The following is a 21,572-nucleotide window of genomic DNA, read 5'->3' as shown; positions in this document are numbered from 1 at the left end:
TAGAATTCTTGATTTAAAGAAGTATCAAAAGTTCTTTTCGTGAGCATTTGTCATTTTGCTTATCCAGTCCTGTAGTTTGGGATTGTCTTACAACCCAAAGATTTTGGTTCATTGTTGTGATCTCTCTCGTTCAAGTGTATCAGGGCAGTTAATGTACAGTCTCTGAAATTAGTTTTGAGGTATACTGTATGGAAAGGATGGGAAGGAAATGCACAAGGAAGTATTGAACAATTAATTATGCTGTAATGGAGCAAGGGAGGGAGAAGTGGAGAGCTGGCCCAGTGTAAACTCTGTGCCTCTGATGCCAGGATTACACTCGGAGGCATTTGTGCCTCTCTCCATTTTGTGAGGCATGTTGCCAGGCAGAGCAGCAGTTAGTACGCCCATGGTGGGGTTTACTAGCTTCCACACCGTGTTTGGTGGCTTCTTAACTTCAGGATGAGGAATTAAAGTTTTTTACACAGCAGGCAGTGATTGCCGTTTACAGATTTTTTTGGTAACAAAACTCTAGCTTGGGATATGAGTATTCCAAATCAGTGTTGGGATGAGGAAAGCACCACAGATGAGGTGTTGCTTACCAGCACAGAGTAGTAGCAGTAAAATGTCCATGTAGCCAAACTATACTGTTCCTGCTAATGCAGATAAAGGCTAGCCTTGAATGTGTAAAGGATATGAGGGTTCCTTGGCTTCTTTCATTTGCTTTGCATGTTTTATTTTAAAGGTGACCTCTGATAATGTGTGTGAGTATTGCAAGCATGAACCACTGTCAACCCTTACTGAGCTGAATGGGCCCATGTCCATAATAGAGAATTTATTTCCCTTCCCCGAGTTACTAGACACAGATTTTTCTTGGGTGTTTCAGTGTTAAAATGCAACACTGATATGTTGCAGGGCAAACAAACAAGGAACCATCCCATATAAGTACATTAAGTCTGACTATGAATCTGTCAGCAGTGGTTATCCATTTGTAAAATGCCAGGAGGACCTTTCTCCAAAATGCTGAAAGATGATTTGTGTTCAATGGAAGTGTTCTTTGTCTTCCAGGGGGCAATATCTATTTAAAAATAAACCTCCTGATGGAACTGCGCCACCCAACTCCTTCTACAGAGCACTTTACCCCAAAATTATACAGGACATAGAGGTAAGAAACAGCTGCCAGATACGGTGGTGTTTCACTGTTGGTTTTTTAGTTTTGTTTTTTTTCAAACGTTCCTCATTTATTCATGATGCTGAAATTCTGGGGACATTCCATTGCAGTGTAATATTTCATTAAATCTGACATGTCTGTGTTTGTCTGGAGTTTGTAGATCTGGGATAGTTATAAAAGATCCTGCTGCTCCTTTAGACAGAGGATGAGTTGGATTGTTCAGTGAGCTGTTTGCAGGTGGAGTCTCCACATTTTGCACATCAGCAAAGTGTGATATCGCAGCAGCACTGTAACATCTTGGTTTTCTCTGTTCCATGGTACTTTGCCCCTCCTGGTACAATGAGACCTAGTAGGCTGTTACAGGAAGATGTCAAGAACTGAGGCAGGGAGAAAGTGCCTTTTTTAAGTCTGCAGTCCTAAGACTCAGGGAAACAGGAAGCAGCTGAGCATGTTTGCCTTGCATTTAGTGTGAGCAAAATCGCATGATCTGCTTGTTTCCTAATGGCAAAAGCAGTGCTCAGGCACTGTTGTGACAAGTTTGTAAATGCATTTAGAGCTCAACTGAGACTTTCTCTTCAGTTATTTAGCTGTTGAGTCACAAGGGGCTAAAGGTTGGAGATAGAAAAAGGCTTTTAGGTTACTTCTTCCTCACCATTCCCAACAGCACAGACCAGTTCAGCCACGATATGTTTTCCAAGCATTTGTTTGTTTAATTGGCTTTTATTACATGTATTCTAGAAAGCAGTTACGTCATTGTACGGGCCTGATTGCAGGAAAAAGCGTAAAGAAAAGTGTCTGCTGCCTTCTCAACCAAACAAAAAAAAGGGGAGATAGTTCTGTGCTTTTTTTTCCCCTACATCTCATTTGTCTCCTGTCTCTCCTCAAGACAATAGAGTCGAACTGGCGGTGTGGAAGGCACAGTTTACAGAGGATCCACTGCCGAAGTGAGACAAGCAAAGGGGTTTATTGTTTACAGTATGATGATCAGAAGATAGTAAGCGGCCTACGAGACAATACTATTAAGGTGAGAATGCTCCATCATGGCATACTAATGGCTTGGAGTGCCTATGCCATAAATAATAGTGTCCTAATTTCAGTGACACCTTCCCAGTCTCTTGTTAGTAACCTAGCCTTCTCCTTCACCTACCCCCATCTCCCACCTGCACAGCAGCTACTCTTTTATCTGGCTAGAGAGACTCTGTTTTCAGACAGACAGGCTTCGCCAGCAGAGTTTCTGTCCAGCAGTAATTACAGGCTATGTAATTACTGGGCCCTGTATCCTAGTGAGAAAGGTAAAACCAATATTCGTAGTAAAGCCAGTAATATCAAAGATGTCAATGTATTGCACCAAAGAGCCTGTAGAAGACTCTGCAGATGCCACTAAAGGTGTTCTAAGTGTACTATGGAAGATGTGCTGTAGTAAAAAACAGTCTAGTCAAACCAGTAAGTGCTGAAAGATGAAAACCTTACTGAACTGTCCAGTTTTGAATGTTTGCTGTCTTAGATCTGGGATAAGAATACATTGGAATGCAAGCGAATTCTCACCGGCCACACGGGTTCTGTCCTGTGCCTCCAGTATGATGAGCGGGTGATCATTACTGGATCTTCAGACTCAACAGTCAGGTGTGTGCCCGTGATTTGCACCTTTCTGTTTGCCTCTTAAGATTTCAGCTTTGCAAGCTGCTGAAATGATCTCTTCTTAAATGTGTGCTGTTCAAGCAGTTCCATGAAGTTGTTCAGCATTGTGCTGTCCTTATCAGATGTCCATGCAAATCGCTGTCAGGGAGAAATGAGAATCTAAGCCAAGGCCAGTCAAGGTCAAGATGACTTAGGAAGGCCATCTGGCATTTCACCAAGGTTTTGCATGTTTTGACACTCCCTGAGAATGTTATAAATTCTCTTTGAGAATAACTTTTTAAGAGTTGAGGTTTTCCAAGCAAGTTTGAAGGTTTAGCTGTCCGTTGTCATTTAATTTTAACAAAATATGTATGACTAGAAATCCTATGGTTTTAAATTAAATTTTAGCATGATGTTTCCTTTCATTAAATCTTTCTAACCTTGCTTTCCTTCAAGTCTCCAGAAAAGGGCTGGACACCTCAAAGTAGTACTTGTGGTGCATGTTGTGCATTTGTGAAGTCCACTAGTCATATTGTAGGATACCAAAGACTGTAAATAGAGGCACTATGAGTTAATGAATTCGAATATGAACTTGGATGTGAAGGGGCAGGTCTGACTTCTCCATGTTATTATATACTCCCTCCTTGTCAGAGTACAAGTACTGCTCATGTAGTGAAGTTAGACAGCAAAAAGCTGCATTGGTGGCCTTTTCTGGAGCTATTAGGATACATTCAGATGGCTGCAAGCTCCTCTGCTTGTGTAAACTACTACTGTTAAGCTAATAGTAGTATTGTTAAGCTAATTAAATTGAATTCCTAACATGTGATACATGCAGTCTTGCAGTTCTGCTAGGTTTTGGGGTCCTGTCATTCATAGGAATCCAGAATTTCAGCAACACTGCCTGCCTGGAGGTGATGTGGGAGCTGCACTGGGCTAAGCAGATCTCAAAAGGAGAGGCTGATTTCTGTAACAAGCACTGTCATTTTCCATATCAGGCCAGGCAGGCCAAATTGCAGACTGGCTACTTGCCCAGGAATACTTTGTCTCCCACTGTATCTATAAATGTTTGTGCAGACCCCAGAGGCACATAGGATGCATCACTTTTATCCTTGGGTCTCCTCAGGAAGAGAGGCTTCATCCAATAGACAGTACAGATGGGCTCTTAATGCTTCTGAGATCTCAGGGATGCACTTGTCCAAAGAAGTCAGTGGGTCTCCAGCTCCTGTTCAGTTTGGCAACCCTGTCTGCAAACTGTTCGTATGTTAATGGCTCAGGTCTTTAGTTTGTTTTTCCTTTCCATTTTCTAATTGCAATGTGCTTTTCCTTCTCATTTAGAGTTTATAAGTTGATGCACTTTAGTTTCCATAGGTTAGAAAATAAGACATTAGAAGTGTTTCTCACATCTTGCCTTTTCTTATTGCTTGCCTTATTGGCAGCAGGAAGTTTCAACTTCTGTGAGATCTGATGTGCCTGATGATACAGCCATTTTCTGCTTTCATATACTGTATCTGGGATACAGGTGTGATAGTGCCAAAAGAAATCTCTTTATGGAGGGCAAAAGAAGTTTGCCAACAGAATAGCCCAAAATAAATACTTTTAGGGCTTAAAATTTTCATTTCAAGTACTAAAAGTTCTGAATGAAGCTTTTGTCTAACTTGCATCTTAAATTATCTTTCAGTTGAAACAGTTGGTTCCAATAACATTAAATTGACATAAATGCTACGTCTTCATTTGGGTATTCAGCACATTCCTGGAATGTAGCTATGTACCAGATGCACCGCAGGGTAAATGCAAATCATGGTGCAACTTGTGGCAATTACTTGTATTTGTTTGAAAGGAATTGTCTTGTCTTCTGCTTCTGTATAAATTACCACTTGAGCTGAAAGTCCTGTGAGAGAGGTCAAAACTTAAGCCTGTCAGGGAACTTCTCCACATTGGCTGGAAATGAAGTGTATAATAGGCTGGCACAACCAGGAAACACCAGTCTTAAACGCCATCAGTCTTCTACCTTTCCTCAGCATTTAATTCCCTTAATTAAAGAATGTTTTTTTCCTGTGTGCATTATTTTTATGGTGCTAACTGCATTGCAGGTTTTTTGGCTGCTGGACTGTCTCAATGTACACATAATCAACAAGTTTATCTAATGCATTTTTTAATGAACTATTTAATAGATGTAGATATAACTTGTGGTGTTTGCTTCTCTAATATCGCCAGAGAGTCAATTACCTCTCCCTGTCCCTCTCTGGCTCTGCAGAAAAGTCGCAGTGCAGGTTGTTAACTCTCTTCTGTCTGGTTTGAAATGTGAACCTGCAGAGTGTGGGACGTGAACGCAGGCGAGATGCTGAATACGCTGATCCACCACTGCGAGGCCGTGCTGCACCTCCGCTTCAACAACGGCATGATGGTGACGTGTTCCAAGGACCGCTCCATCGCCGTGTGGGACATGGCCTCCCCAACAGACATCACCCTGAGGAGGGTGCTCGTAGGGCACCGAGCTGCCGTCAACGTGGTGGACTTTGATGACAAGTACATTGTATCGGCATCAGGTGACAGAACTATAAAGGTGAGGTGTTTCAGAGGCTTTGTATTTGCTGCTCTGGGGTATTTATTAACAAAAAACAGTGACCAGATGGGGAAGATGGCCCCTGGCAGGATCTTCCTTTAGAAGCAGTGTTCTTCCTCTTGCTCATTTGCACTTGTCCCTCCGCAGTTGAGCTGGCACAGCTCATTTACAGAACCCCTGGCAAATCAGTTCCAGGTACAGATGCAGTTAAAAAAAGAACACTTTTTTCTGTGTTCTTTTTCGACTTGACTACTTCCATAACCTGTTCAGTCATTTAAAGAGTTGTTAGAGGGCAGCATGGGGACAAAAGTGAAGGTGAGTTCATAGGAGATACTTAAGGAGGCACTTAACTTAAGTGTTACTACTGTGATCCCAGTCTGCAGCATTAAACCCAAGGAGAATCTATATCGTAAACCAAATCATAGCCCAAGAATGCTAAACCTGGAAGCTAATTTGATACTGTGTGGCAAAAATCTTCTGTGTACAGTGACCCAACCTGCTATCAGTTGCAGACTATAATCACAGGTCATCAAAGGGGTGATTTTCCCAGTCTTAATGATAGCATCTTCATTAAGAGCATTCTGGATGCATCTATTTATCATACAGACACCATCTTTTGTTAGTCTCTTCGTAATAATTTTGTCTCTGTGTGGTTCCCTCCCCCCTTCCTGTCACAGGTATGGAACACTAGTACCTGCGAATTTGTGCGCACCTTAAATGGCCACAAACGAGGCATTGCATGTCTGCAGTACAGAGACAGGCTAGTAGTGAGCGGCTCTTCAGATAATACCATCAGGTGAGAGACACACTCCCCATCGCAGGGTTCTGTGCAAGCACACTCTCTCTGGTGCCCTGGGGCATGCTGAGGTTAGGCAGCTGAAGTGTTCTGTACCCTTGTCAACTTTGAAATATGCTTTCTTTAGTATAGAACATTGGGAACTACTGGAAAGAGATATTAGAAGCCTGTTTTACTGTGTTGTCTTTCATCCTCTACATCTCAAGAGTCCCATACTAATCAACAAGTTGCATTTGCTCTGACAGTTCTGGTGTATGAAAGAGCTGGCAAGTACCACTTTCTACGATGTCCTCTTGTGATATTTTAATTGGACTATGTGTCTAGTTAAAGGGGTCAGATTTGCAGTAAGAGGCATTTAATCCTCTGCAGAAATCCTCCTGGGCTCTCGCCAAACTCTTCTTGTGGTACTTGGCACCTGGTTAAGTTTGGAACAGCTGGTTTAGAGCATGAAGTTCAGTTTGCTGCCTTTTGCACTTCTCCAGCTGCCCTGGTTGCAGTCTGAGATTTAACTCTTTCTGGTATCACAAACCAGAATTTCTCCCTACTTCCTGCAGCTGCTGGCAGGGGGATGTCTCACTAATTTCAGGATGTATGGAATGAGCTTGAATAGTAGTTACGTGATATTAAAAAAAAAATGGCTCTGTCATGGAAATGGGAGTAACAGCAACCTCCCTTTCCCTTTGTAATTTTTTAAAGTAATTGTCTGCCTTTTGGTGAAACTTGAAAGCTGGACAGTGTAATCAGGAACCCTTCACTTCACAGGTCAGTAATCATTTTTCCTCAGTGAGAATGACCTGTGCTGTTGTTTGCCTATGGACTTGGTTTGCAACATTTTGCCTCTCCTTGCTCTGCATTATGTAGAAAAACAGTGGTCCTTTGGTTGACGTCACCAGGTCACTGTTCCAAATTTTAGTACAGGGTTGTCTGAGAGCATGACCAGGAGAGCTAAAACTTCCATCTCTCTTAATCAAGGGAAGAGGTATTACAGGCATTGTGTATGAACAGCACCACTGCTGAGAACTGCACTTCAAATAGAAAAAACAACCCTCTGCACTTGTACCATGAAACTTGGCCACAGAAGTAGAGCAAGAAATAGTTAAATACTACAGCAGCTAGGGAAGGATCTAAAATATGCAATGCTAATAAAAATAAATGTCAAGATAGTGATAATGCTAAACAGGAATACAGTTACTTTTATGCTTGCATTGGACAAAATCCCTGCTTAATAGATAAATTGTGCTACAATTTCAGGAATGTCAACAGTGAATCTTAATGGAAGTCAAGTTTAGCAGCAGTGTGAGCAAGGCAAAAGACTTACCCGATGCTGAAAGACAGTTTTCTCCCAGCCATTAGCAGAGGGCACAAGTCAGTAGAAGGATGATTAAGAAAAAGGTTCCTAAGTCATCTCTGTAGATGGCTTGGTGCTTTGTAGGTTTGATTTTAATCCACTGTCAGATGTTGTGTCCTGGACTTCAGTACAGGCTGATACAGAACTTAAAAGCCCATTATTCCTCAGTTGCAGGGAAAGTTTTTTCCAGAAGATGAATTTGTGATTTCTAGTTTTGCAACTGCAAATGTTGAGAACATGTGAAGTAGCTGAGACATAGAAAAATTATTTAGGTTTTGATTTAGGCCAGAAATTTCACCTGCTACATAGACATCACTATCATTGTGCTAATTTCCATCTAGCAGAAACTGGTCCATCAAGTTTAATTCAATCAGTTCAGTATCTTAGCTTCTAGGTCCAAAACTCCTAATTACTACAGACAAAAAAAAAAAAAAAAAAAAAAAAAAAAAAAAAAAAAAAAAGAAGGAGAAGAAAAAAAAAGAACCAGAGAATTTAGGGCAAGAAAATAACATTAGACAATATCATCTTGGGTTAAGTTTTTAATGAGTGGTTGGTCTTCATGTGTTTATTTCTAGGGTGTGCACACATAAGGATCTGATACCAATCTGTTTAGACAACAGCATTCTTTCTGAGGGGGGATTCAGACTCAGCTGCCTTCTGTGCATTTCCCTGCTCTGCTTTCAAGTGAATTAAAGGCTGAGATAATTGCAGACCTCCCTCTATTTCCAGAAGTTCTCCCAAAGTTATAGGAAAAAGTTATAGGAAAAAGCAGTGGTAGTGTTTTTGCATACACAATTGTAGTAGGGTTTTTTTTTGTTAGTTCTCAAGCTTTAAGTTTAGTTCTTTTACTCTTTGTTCCTTTGAATATTTAAAAAAATAGAAGTTAGAGAAGCTTATCAAATCTGAGAAAGACCCTTGGCACCAACTCTTCTAAGAGACTCTACTCTTAATAGCACTTATCCCCTTTGTACATGAAAGCCCATTTGCCATGTGACAAGGGACATGATCACCTCTTATAATCCCATCCAGGTAAAACCTCAGACTGGGACCTGAAAATACAGGCCTGAGTTAGTGTGATGCAACCTCTCAGAGCTGCTGGCAATTTCATGATCAATGGCAAGGAATGGAAACACATGGCACAAAAGTTCCTGGCACAATATTGCTTTTCAAACCTTTCTGCACCAGTTAGTGTCTGGCATTGTCCATCCTGTTTACGGTCCTTGAGAGATGTAATACTCTCTAGCAGCCAGAGTGCCTTGGGCTGACTTTTGTCATGGAGTTGCTTGCTCTGACCTTGACTGGTGTGCTGTACTCAAGTGAAAACTGTTCACACATTCCTGAAAGATCAACTTCACAGATTGGAGAATCGCTTTGAGCTCCTTGTTGGCTTCAAACATGTGCATAGACCTATCCTTTCTCAGTTCTACAGTGACAAAAGCGTTCTGTTCACTCCTCTGTTGTCCAAAGTGAGAGCAACTTGTTGTGGCAAGACAGCTGCAGTCATTATCCACCAGCCTTGGGCACACATCAACCAGATCTGGATTATTCCCTGGGGAACTCAGGAATAAAATACACGGGGATGGTTTGTCTCTTTCTTTGTCTCCCAAGCAAAAGTGACCTGACCTCTCAGCAGCTGTAGTGCTTCAAGATGTGTCACACAGAGAAATTCCACAAACCCCCATAGTTCTCACTGCAGTGAAGTTCATACCAGTCAGAGCACTTACTGAATGAGTGTTTGAGATCATTTGTGACTGCTTTCTTTCTGCTGTGTGTCAGGGAGTCAGAACAAATATTGCTATTACAGGATTGCTGTATGAGCAGAGCATGTCTCAGCCAGTGATGGAACACCTCTAGACAATACAAGTCAACGAATTTCAGTTCTTGTAGGCAAATAATCTTTTTTTATCCATGGTAATTGGGAGTCATGTCAAAGAGCTGGCAAAAGTATGGAAAACAAATAGACTTACTTCATAACTGTTTGAGGCCTTTAATTAGTTTTCAAGGTAGTGTGCAAGTGTAAAAATTATGTATTTTAATTTATTCTCCATGCTGAAAATCCATCACAAGAGCTAAAACTCTGAGATAGTTGAGGGAATAATGTGTTGCTGGGCCTCTTACGTTATATTGGTTTGGGTGCCAGAACTTTTTAAAAATACTGTATTGTTAGAAAAAGTTCACATAGAGCTACAGGAATTATTTGATAAAAAGAAAATAATGCATTTAAAATAATAAACACCGAGCATCCATTTTATTTTATGCATAAGGGGCTTGGATTACAGATTAAACATACCTTCAGGAGGAGAAATGACAAAGAAAAAGGTCGTGTTAATTCTTGTACCTCTCATCACTATATTGATAACTTAATTTGTCTGATTGAAGTCTCCAAATCAGAAATGGGCATGTAGGGGAACAGAAGGGGGCACATCCCCCTTGAAAGTGATCATATCAATTGAAACAAGCTGCCGAGGGGATTAGTAAATCTCCCTCTCTTAATGTCTTGAAACCAAGGCACAACACTTTTACAAACTATGAACCTCAGTAAAATAAAGTGAGGCTGACTGTGAAGATTACTGGGAGATATCCTGTGTTGCTAGAGCTGTACATACTGGACACAACTGGTTTGTGACTCATCTCCTGTGTGTTACTGTAACATCCTAGGGTCATGTGGAAAATCATGTATCCATTTAACTGTGGGAAAAGGAGTGATGAGTGTGGTTTGTTTCTTCTTTGTTGTTCCATCATAATTTTTATTTCCTGTTCCATCATAATTTTTATTTCCAAGTTTCCATTAACTACAAGCAATAACCAAATGTTTCACTGCAATGCTAAGGTATTAAAAAATTCTTAATGCTTCTTTGTACTCTCTTCCAGGCTGTGGGATATAGAGTGTGGGGCATGTTTACGAGTACTGGAAGGCCATGAAGAGTTGGTGAGATGCATACGCTTTGATAACAAGAGGATAGTCAGTGGGGCATATGATGGGTGAGGATATCAGTGCAGTCAATGCTTTGCATCTTCCTGTCTGTCTCAGTGTCTCCCATCCCACTTTGTGCATCTTCCATACAAATATCAGACTCTCTGTCTGTCATACTAAGAGGACCTTTTCATGGCCAGTAAATTAAAACCATGCTATAGAGCATAGCTTTCATTCCTCTTTTGAAAAAAGTCCGTGTGATTTGATGTGTGTGGTCCAGTTCTTGTGCTTGGTAAGAATATCTGACTGTCTCAACCTGAAACTTCTTCCAGCTCAACCACTTTTAAGAACAATCTTTCCCATCTGTGGTTGTCTGCAGGACCATTTGCCATTACAGACAAGTTGTCTGCACTCCCATGTGTTTCTGTTAGTTATTACCACCTGCTTTTTATGTGTTTTACTTTACTGACAGCATATTTTTACCTCCCATTAAGTTCTATAAGCTTCACAAAGGGGAAATGCAAGAAGCAGGTCTCAAGAGCAGAAGGATTGCTGTAATTTTCCTTAAACTAGTGTATTAGTTAAGTTGTACTAACAGTTATTTTTTTCTGTGAGTACTTGCTCTTTTCTCTTTAACAGCCATGGTGTTTGTCTGTTTTTCACCACTAGGAAGATTAAAGTATGGGATCTTGTGGCTGCTTTGGATCCCCGTGCTCCAGCAGGGACCCTCTGCTTGCGAACCCTTGTGGTAAGAGCTTTTGATAGAGGTATTGAGGAAAGTTTGCTTGTTCAGAGCTATCTTGAGCTGTGAAAACTCAAATCAGTTTAGCCCTAGTCTGCAGGATCTTGAAGTAATTTCTAGGGGTCTGGCTTTTTTGGGTGTCCAACTTCATCTAATTTTGCAAGCTATTAATTGCAAGCATTAAAAGTTAGAATCTCTGACCTTTTCACTCCACTCTGGACTTTTCAACAGTTTTATTCTGTGATTTGAAGTTAATAACTGAATCAATTTTTTAACTCATCCTTGGAATCCATATGCTAGTGGGTTTACATTAATCTGTGTGTACCTGATGATGTAGTAGTAAGTTCTCTGAATTGTTGGCATGAAATTTCTTAAAAATAGTACATTCCAAATTTGAGGAACAGGAAAAAAAACACACTTGGGATTGCTTTTAACTGCCTTCTGGGTGCTTAAAGAAAAAGCAGGAGAGAAACAGACAGTGAAATCGCCTTATGGTTAAACAGCAACTACTCTTTTCATGCTGTCCACTGGTTTCTAGTGCAGGTCGATGGTGTGGTTAAAATGTCATTATGTGAGTGTTAACAACATTCACAGTCATGTTTAAAAATGGCTTTGCTTGGTCTTAGAATAATGTGGGAAAGTTGTGAGAAAAATGCCAGGACAGCCAAGGCCTTGGGGTGGTTCTAGTAAGTGTTCCTCCACCACATTCAACCCAAAAAAACAGCACTGTTGCTGGGGATAAAACAAGGTTTCAACCAGTACCAAAATCTCATTGAAAAATAAGTCGTATATGTTTTTATTTCTTAGGTTGAAAGTGTTTGGGCAGTGTTCCAATAGGTATACGTTAGAACTTTTCCTGCTGTGGCTCATGACTGTAGCCTGTGCTCTAAAACAGGATCGTACCAAGGCTGTCTGATTCTCTAAAAGTGTGGTTACTTCTCACCAGCTGAGCTGTGCTGGCTGACCTTCTGCACACCCATCAAGCACCTGAATTGCTCCTGTTGTAGATTTCACTAAAGTGCTTTACGTCACATTTGGTGCAGGCTGTGAGGTTGCTGGGACTCAGTTGACAGGCAGTAAGATCATTAAGTCATGCTACCCTTTTCCAGTTGTGTATTGGGACTATCAGCTGCAGGATCAGAGTCCATGAAAGCTTTGGATGCCCGCAGGTGCTGTGTTGCAAAACCTTCTTGTTAGCCAAATAGAAGTGCAAATAGTTTCATGGCTGAAATCCAGAAAAGCCCTTTGTCATTGGTCACCCAGTTCCAAGCTATGGAACAACTCTATGGCCATGAGCTCATATTCTGAGAGTCTAAGACTTACGACTTGGTATTAGTAGTGTTTCTGCTCCAGCCTGAGACAAATGTGTGCCTAGTAACCTGTAGACTTAATTTAACTGGTGTGATTTCCTCTGCCTTTTTCCAGCAGTGGACAGCCAAAGTGCCCCAGCTAATTATATTATAAATCAGAAGCGGTGGGATGGAAACTCTGTAGGAATCTCAACACATGGATACTCATAAATCCCTGTTTGATAGCAATGGAGGGGGCCAAAAGCAGGGTGGGGAGCAGAGGAAGCTGTTGTGGTGCTTTTAGGACTTTTATGACAACAGGGTGTCCTTATACCTGCTTACCCATGCTTTGGTGTTTTTTCCTCTTCTCTTGTCCTCCAAAATTAAACCTGGCTGCACAATGAGCATCATGAGTCTCCTGCTGCTTGTGTTCAATTTTCAAACAGTAGGAGGAAAGTGCACAGATAACAAATGTTCACTGCATGCCAGGTCCCTTCCAGTTTTGTCTTGCATTAGCTGGAACAGTGGCCACATGAATTTGACAGAAGCTTTCCATGAACAGAATAAGCTCATGGTTCAGCTTTCCTTATGATATGAACAGTCCAGGTAGGGCAGCCTTACTTAGACCACAGTGACTGGGATCAAAAAGAGAGTTTTGAAAAGAACTTTTGAAAGTATCTCTCTCTCTCTCTCTCCCCCTCTCCCTGCCCACCCCCCACCACCATCTCTGTGAATAATCTATTAGTGGATCTGGCTGTAATGATACTGTTGTGGATCTGTTGTAATGATACTTTTTGGAAGAACTTCTTTGCTATAACACAAAATCTGGAGAAAAACACTCCCCTTAAGAATAAGCAGGAAGACAGAAACTCATAAGGTGTTTAATAAAACAAACTCACATTAGAAGATCAAAAAGGTTCCATTGATTAGAAATTCTAAAAAATTTATCTTAGAATCTGGCTTACATTTGCATTTATTCTTGGATAATTTTGATTTAAAGATTCAGAAATTCACTTTAAAGCATCTGTTGCTCTTTGTAAACTGAGCTGTATTTTTATAGTCTTGTGCTATAAGACAAAGATTTCCCCTTTATCAACTAGCAATTCTCTTTTGCCTAAATGTTTGAGAAACCTGTAGATTCAGTATTAAAGTATTTTAAGACATGTTTTTTTCCTGACCTTCAGAATCCCCTTATAATGTGTGAGCACTAAAGAGAAATGTGTGCTCATGGAAGAGACAGGGCTCACCGTCACTGCACAGTTTCTGTTCCCTGGTGACCAAGGAGGAAGCCACTGCTCTTGGAGTGTCGTGAGCACCAAGAGAAAATAGGCAACACACAAGTGAAAGCAGAGTGGATTTGCTCTGTGAAATCCAGGATCTTGCCATTGCCTCCTGTTAATTATGGTCTGAACTCTTGCCAAATTGTCATGCCATTTCCACTCAGCCTCGGAGCAGAATGCAAACTGCCTATAAAGAATGCCCTTTCTAGATCATATTTTTAGAACTGCTTAGGAGGAATTACTGCTGTGTCACTGGACTTTAGAACAGGCTCCTCAGTGTCCTCCAGTGTTAAGCTGTTCCCTCTTCAGCAGTGGCAATGATGCCAAGTCTTGCATGTAAAGTTCTCATCTCTTACCCTGTAACCTACTGTACCTGGGAATGCTGTAACTTCAGGAGGGAGTTTTGCCATGGAATAAGGAAGACAGTGCACCTGTCAGACTCACCAGATGGAATTATGTGGGGAGGGAGTTTGGTTTGTTCTGCATGGTGTGTGTCTAATACTGGGATTTCAGGAGTAGTGGAACAACTGTAATGTTTACTGCCTGCAAGTCAAGTACTCAGATATTTTCCTTGTACTCAGACTTTTCCTTGAGAGAGTGTTTAATTTATGCTCTGGGATGGTGATGCACAGTGTGTCATATGGGGTTTACTGACAAATTAATATGACACTAAAATCAAACCCAAGTTCATCTTCCCTACTCCATCCCAGGTGTCAGCTAGTTTGCAAAGTAAAATGCTCTGTCTCCAACTGGCATTTCAGGAGCATTCTGGAAGAGTCTTTCGACTTCAGTTTGATGAGTTCCAGATTGTCAGCAGCTCACATGATGACACCATCCTCATCTGGGATTTTCTGAATGACCCAGCTGCCCAGGCAGAATCCACTCGTTCCCCGTCCAGAACATACACCTACATCTCCAGATAAATAACACTACACTGTACCTCACACTCGCACAGGTAAACAAAAAAAAAAAACCTTTAAAAATAAGGTGAGGCTCAAAGGTGACACTGTGGTGTGAGCCTGCTGTTTGAATAACTGGCTGGGTTTAGCAGGGTTTGTCATCTTGGTTATACAGTAATTACAGTGTCCTGTAAAAAGACAGGAATTGTTCTGGTACCTTAGAATAGGGACTTTATTTTAGGACTTGTGACATGTGGTGCCTATGACTCCCCCTGAAGAACTCCTCCTCCTCTGTCCATCATCATCAATAATTAAATCAGTTATACTGCTGTCCAGAAGGAAGAAGGGTTTCTGCAGAGCGAGTAGAGCAGCTGCTGCCTAACAAGAGGATGCAGATGGCCTGACCCTGGGCAGTTGTCGCCAGGCAGGAGGGTTTTGCCAAGAACCTCCCTCTGAAGTGATGACCATTCTTCTCACTCTGCAGCAAGCTGATTCAAGATTACAGTTTGGCTAGGGGAGGAGACACTGAGGCACAAGCACAAGCCCAGGCAAATTAAACCGAGATGCAACAATGTGCAAAATAATTTATGTATAGGGCCTAGCCCTTGTTCTCTCTCGCATGGCATGGATGTTAAATTATTCATATCAGAGCCTGGTGGGTTCGCTCATCACCTTTTGTCATGGCCAGCACAGCGTGGGGAGTACAAAATATTTCATATGTTTGGGTCAGCTGTAGAGTGAATTTGATGCATATGAGTGAAGTGGCATAACATCATTGCCTTGCGTGGGTGGGTACATGCACAATTACTGTTAATAGCAGTAAGCATAAGAGAGAAGAATGGCAGAAGAGCTGACAGGCTTCTGCAAAGGGGTGTCCACATTTTCCCATGAAAGTGCTCTGTCATGGGGCGCATCTTGTATTCTGTTTGGTAACTGTACAGTGATGCTCTGGACCTGTCAGATCTTGATTTTCTCAAACACTCTGGTCAATCAGATGCTATTTTAATTCATTAAAAGGCTTAATATGAATGGGGTTTGTTTGGTTTGTTCTGTTTTTTGTTCCCAGGACACATTTAAGCTGCAGTATTTAAATGCCAGGACAAAAGAACTATCCACGTAACCAATACTTGCTGAAGAGAGAGGCTCTCAGACTTGTTTCTGGAACAAAGTTGGCATGCGGTTGATCTCAGACAGGGTCTACTCAGCGCGGCTGACTGCTAAAGTGCTGCTATATCAGAAGATGACTTTTATCTTTCATGAACAGTTAACATTTTTAAACCTTCCCATCCCTTTCTTCCCTCATTCCCCTCTTCATGTTCACTCTTCCCTTTACCCCATTTGATTCCCCTCCAAGCCCAGTCACCAATGTCCTATGAATATATTTAAGATGTCGCCAGAATGTGTTGCTTTGCTGTTAAGCAGAAGACTTACAGCCACAGTGCATCCTGCTGAGAGTCACTTCAGGGTGGGAGGGGGGGTGGGTGGGTGGGAAGGCTGCTACTCTCAGGCTGAAATCAATATCCATTGCTAAGCCTTTGAAAAAGCATTCAGCTCTGAAGAGCAGCAGAAACACTCATAACAGCCAGACCATCATCCCCCAACCCCAGCTTCCCCACGGCTTTTGGCTGTTCTAACTGCAGACTTATTTTTTGTGGAGAGAGGACCCTTGAAATTTGACTATTATGAGCCAAATCCATCTCTTTCCTCTCCTGCCTGCTATGCTCACCCTTTGGAAGCTGGATGTGTATTGTAGTCTCCCTTTAACATCAGCTTTGCTGGGGAATGCTAGTCAATGAAAAGTTAAACTCTCACCTGCCAAAGTCCCAAGCATGATGGACTGGGGCTGAGATCCTGTCCACCCCCACCCCAGGTGAACTGTTGGCCCAGGACAGTATTTCATTAGCAAAGGGATTGTCTGTACCATCTTCCTACTGCTTTTCTCCCTGAAAACAGTATGTTGCTGATTATGAATCATTCTGTAAATTGGAGAAAGTTTGAGGCTGGGCTGAGAAGGAAAGCTGGACATTGCTCCTATCTTTCCATTCCTTCTCCCTCAGAGAGGCTGTAGATGGGTACTGGAAGAGGGAGCTGTTAAAAATTTCATGGAGCTTTGAAGTGCCACCCTAGAGTGGACACACTACACAAACATTCTGGCCATGACTATAAGACTGCCTCACTTGAATGAGCAAATGCACACCCTGGAGATGGTGGTTGAGTAAAATGAGTTGGCCATGAGGACAATCATTGCATTTAGCAATGACTCCAGGCCAGTTCTGCAGCATTTTTGGGACTGCCTTTGCTAGAAGGGATTGAGGAGTTTTTGGTCTGCTTCTGTAACCTATGTACTGCCTTGCAGTTTAGGGACACAGGCTGATTAGTCCTTATGCTGATAGCTGAGATGGGTCTTTGCTTTCTGGCTGAGACTTCTGCTAATTGTCATTGTTTAGAAGACAAAAATAGCCCTGAAGAGTAGGTACATGAGAAACAATTCTGCATGTCTGAACTAGACAGAGGTCTGGGGGTAAACAGCTCTCTTCACAGAGCTGGAACAAATTGCAGCTGGCCTGCATTTAGATTAGAAATGACTCTGTAAATCAGTCCCTGGCCATTCCAGGTTTAGGCCCAGATCTTCTGCTGTAGGTATGGAAAAATCTCCACTGCTTTAGTGGGGAGTTGCTCTAATCCCACAGCAGGAAATCAAGGTCCTTTGTCTATGGGCTGGAGGGCTGCCTCCTAATTGGCTTTGTTAACACCCTCTGAACTTGGCAGATGGGATTTTTTTAGTAAGTATTTCTCATCAACTTCACTTTGCTGGGGAAGCTGTTGCATTGTTTTTAATTGCTTGGGATGCGCTTTTTCCACCAATGAAATCTAGCAAGGAGCTGGTCCAAGAGTCCCCAGAGAGCAGTCCAGAGACTTGAATAATTTAGGTGATAGCTAGGACAGACAAGAAAGCAATGGAGTTAGGGAGGAGGGCAAAGCTGGTTCTTGGGTAGTACCTAGTGCATTTTCCTGAAGCCTGTGGGCAGCAGTGTCAAGCATCTCAGAGCATGTGATGACACTCCTCTTTTCTGTTTGAACTATTACTGTAAAAGAGTCAAACAGGTTAACAACTCTGCTCAGGTAACAGTGACAGAGTGACTTACCTCTGCAGAGTCATAAATAAGTTCTGAGTCACAATATTTATCCACAACTAATTTTAAGTCCAGGAAGGCTGTTTTGGCTTTCAGGCAGCTCTACATATCATGAATACTGCAGTCCCAAAGCCAAAGTGGCAAGGGAGCAGAGAAAATCAAAGTTCACATCCCAAACTTTGTTGAATTCAAGTTCTGAGTCTTAATACTATTTTAAGAGTCTCTCTAAGTTCATGTATTACAAGGTCTGCAGCATGGCTGCATATCAGCAGGGGTTTATACAACCTTATTTTCCTCAGTTTGGTCATCCTCTGTCTTTTCCATTTCTGTTACTGTAGAAAACAATGATCTGTTACTCCAGGTACTGAAGGCTGCAGAACTTGCTAATATTTTAATTACATCTTTGTGGCCAACACCTTCAAGGATCTGTTGTATTTTTGCTGGTTGAGAGAATTTAGGAGAACTGGCAGACTGGCTGGCCAAACACAAGAGATACCACCACTGCAAATTGTCCTTGGTTGTCATAGCCCTGCTGCTCTATGCTGCTATTCTGTTGGATCTTCAAGTGGTACCATACTTGGTACTCTGCTGTATAGAGCTCGTTAAGGTACATTTAGCAAGCAACTGCTGGAATCCATTTTTGCCACATGGTAAGAAAGGTGTGTCACCCTCAGGAAGGGACTGTGTGTAGGTACTTCAGACAGGACTGCAGAAGGGTGAGGATTCCTACCCCACTCCTGAAGTTGTACAAATTTTCTGATGGCTAGGAAGGAAACTGAAGTTAACTGATCTAACTTGAACTTGAAACTGCCACAGCCTGACATTTGGTGGTGTTTATTGTGCACCCAGGGAGGAGCAAACTGGTAAGTAGATCTCCCAATGTCAGAAGAAAGTGGCTTTTTCAAACTCCCTTCCCTTCCCTTTGGATATGTGTGCATGTGTGTGTGAGTGTTCAAGAGTGCATGTGAGAGAGAGGTTTCAGCATGATCAGGATGGATAATCCCTCAACCAGATTGGAGTAATTGCAGAGTTTATAATGAAAAGAACTGGAACATGCCTACTGAAAGGAGATAAAAAAGGGCTGGAAGTGTCTGTGGGCTTTAAGTGTTGCACATTGCTTTGAAATGAAATACCTCTGCTGCTTAGAGATCGTCACATCTCCCACAAGTAGGAAGCTCATGCTAGCCTTCCACCTTGGATTATGGGATGGAAATTACTGGAGATGTGGGACAATGTGTTGTGGCCACACCATCTCCTGCGTGTGACTCCTTTGCAATAGGGCACAGTTCTGCTGCAAATATTTCTCGTCCTCAGAGGAACACAGCTTGCTTTCAAATATGGAAATAGAAAATGGCATGAAGGAGATTGCAGTGAGATAACTTCTACAGATGTCTCCTCTGGAGCAGCTCCCTCTGCTCCCTGTTAACATTCAAGGACAGACACATCCACTGTTGGAATGGAAGGATTCAGGTGACAAGTTGAGAAGTCGGTGATCATCAGAAACATTGAAATGCTTTACACTTGTTTCTAAACTGGAAGCTGACTTGGACCACCATGCTCTACCTACCCACCTCCTGCTCCAAAGGATCCTTTTTTCTTTTTTTTTTTTTTGTTTAACACTGAAAAAGCTGGAGAGTATCATGCATATTTCTCCACTCCCAAGTATGTGTATCTGCCCCTTCCACATGTCCCTTCCTCAGTCTGAGCAGAGCTCCAGGCTTGGTTCTGAGTTTTTTGGCATCCCACCTCCATTGGGAAGCACCTCTCTAGATTGGGCTCTTGCCTAACTTTGTTAGCTTTCTTTAACATGATTTTATATCTGCCTTTTGTGGCTTATTATTCCTTAATTCACTGGGAAAGGCAATATTTGCATTTAATAAATCACAAATACTAGCAGCTCTCCTTTGCTAGAGAAGGGAACAAGAAGGAATGTCCAGCCTTCCTCCTGCAGGCTTGCTCTTAACTGTGGGAGGAAAAGGATGAGATTACCCCAGTGGTTGAAAACCAGGAATATGTGGGGATGGAGATGGATCTCTACAGAAGTGGGGATGGTGCTAAAAACAGATCTTTTAGTTTGTGTAGTTGGCTGTGAAAAATTGAGGTTTTCCATGATCAGAAGTCATCAGGAGGTGAGCAAATAAGGCCTCCAACTGTTGAACTTGCCAGTTGATGCCCCTTTTAGGATGCAGTGAAGACATAATCCTTATGCTTGCCAAGAGAAGAATGAGCTTTGCCAGGGTCACCAAGTGGCATGCATGATGCATTTGACATGCTGAGCTTTGCCCTACTGTTCCCCCAAAATGATAAGCAGCAACTTCCCAGAAGGAGGGGAGAAACGGCGAGTGACCCAGCTGTCCTCAGAGGAGGTCTCCATATGAAATTTGTCTATCCTGCTGGAAACTGGATTGATTGGCATGAGGGGATTACAGTCTTTCTGCCCCCACTTTTTATTCAGAGATGGGAGCAGCAGGTCCTTTGGGTGTGTTTCTTCTCTAAAATCCCAGTAATGGGTTGAGAGGAATGGCTACCTGCTGAGACTGAGCATTTGGTTTCCCCTCCATTCCCCTCTTGCCTCATTTTTTTTAAAGATGAGGTGTAGCCAAACTACTGGGCAAAATTCCCAAAGCAAATCCCTTGGGGGAGCCTTGGCACACTGCCAGAATAGGTCATCCTTTGAGTGGTCAGAAAACTCTTCCCATGACTTTGTGCTCATTCCCAAAGATCGCTGGGCTTCCACATATCTTGTCCAGCAGATAACCCATGGGAGTTGGCAACACTGGTTGATCCTTGGGGATGTTAAGATAACACTCTCCAAATCAGAGGGATTCTGATGTACATGGATATGCAGCAAGCCCTTTAGATACTATAGACAACTCCTAAATAAGTCCCTTTTTTTAATAGCCTATCACCCTAAGAGATATCTTGATTTCTGCTCAAGCAGGAGCCAAGTGCAGCTGTGGCCAGAAAATCAGTGTGAAATACAAGTCTTCATCACAGAGCAGCTGCACAATGAACAGTTTTTTGCCTTCACAGGCAAAGTGTTTTAACCTCCTGGCACTGGAGCACTGGTTTACCTCTGAGCAAAACTCCACGTACAGGAGGCAGGTCAGTGGGCTGTTTGCAGTGGCTTTTACAAGGAGCTACCTATGAAAATTTTTGGGCAATTCAGTGTGAAAATCTGGAGCTGCTTTTGAGTGTAAAACTTTGCTTTGGCTACTGTGTCTTTATCATGCGAGGCACTGCAGGACTTAGCCTAGCCCCAGTTTTAGCATGGCAGAACAATAGTGTGGACCTCAGCAAAGTGTATTGTCCTGTTTCTTCCTGTCATTTTCCATCACTGCATTTAGGAGAGCTGCATGCCTGCCAGGCCAGCCTGTGCTGCATCGCTTCAGCCTGCTCAGGCTGGGGGGGCTGTGGAAGTGGGAGAGGTGAGAAAGAACATGGTTTCTCCAGAGTTTTCTGTTTGTTACTCTGCTATATTTGTTATCTGGATTCTTAAGTAATGAGTGCTTTGAATTTTGTGATTATGTTACGGTGATGTGTAGTTAATGTACTAATGTTCACTTGAGCTAGGATCATGGTAACAGTGTGGTTTGTTTTGGTTTTTTTTTTTTTTTAACTGTTCAGAAAATAACTTAAATACAAAGATTAAGCTGTGAATCTCTCCTGTTTTCCTTTTGGGGGGAAAGAATCTGTCAAAATACCAATCCTGTATCTTCCTCAAACCATGTGTGTGGGTCACACTTCTGCTACACATGCACCATACACAACATCTGCAGTGTGAACACCTGGCAGTGCTGGGGATGAAAGGTGGACAGCTTTGCCCCAAGCCTGAGGTCGATG

The 21,572-nt window shown here is 42.2% G+C and overlaps 1 protein-coding gene across 5 annotated transcripts in view; it reads left to right on the top strand.

The window, feature by feature from the left end:
- Nucleotides 1-16,044, top strand: part of BTRC (beta-transducin repeat containing E3 ubiquitin protein ligase) — a 115,313-nt gene extending 99,269 nt beyond the window's left edge. For 3 of the 5 annotated variants that reach the window (XM_084210316.1, XM_084210312.1, XM_084210315.1), the window contains 8 exons: nt 1,045-1,141; nt 2,034-2,171; nt 2,652-2,770; nt 5,078-5,327; nt 6,005-6,123; nt 10,343-10,453; nt 11,055-11,133; nt 14,458-15,614. In XM_084210316.1, coding sequence (XP_084066442.1) covers nt 1,045-1,141; nt 2,034-2,171; nt 2,652-2,770; nt 5,078-5,327; nt 6,005-6,123; nt 10,343-10,453; nt 11,055-11,133; nt 14,458-14,619 — 1,075 coding nt within the window. In that variant the 3' untranslated portion in view covers nt 14,620-15,614. Of the gene's footprint in view, nt 1-1,044; nt 1,142-2,033; nt 2,172-2,651; nt 2,771-5,077; nt 5,328-6,004; nt 6,124-10,342; nt 10,454-11,054; nt 11,134-14,457; nt 15,615-15,661 lie in introns of those variants that run through there. The other 2 variants (XM_084210313.1, XM_084210314.1) reach the window with 2 other exon arrangements.
- The last annotated feature ends 5,528 nt before the right edge of the window (nt 16,045-21,572 follow it).

The sequence above is a fragment of the Fringilla coelebs genome, assembly GCF_963513975.1.
Source record: "Fringilla coelebs genome assembly, chromosome: 8".
Lineage (NCBI taxonomy): Eukaryota > Metazoa > Chordata > Aves > Passeriformes > Fringillidae > Fringilla > Fringilla coelebs.
This window is presented reverse-complemented; position numbering and strand designations above follow the sequence as displayed.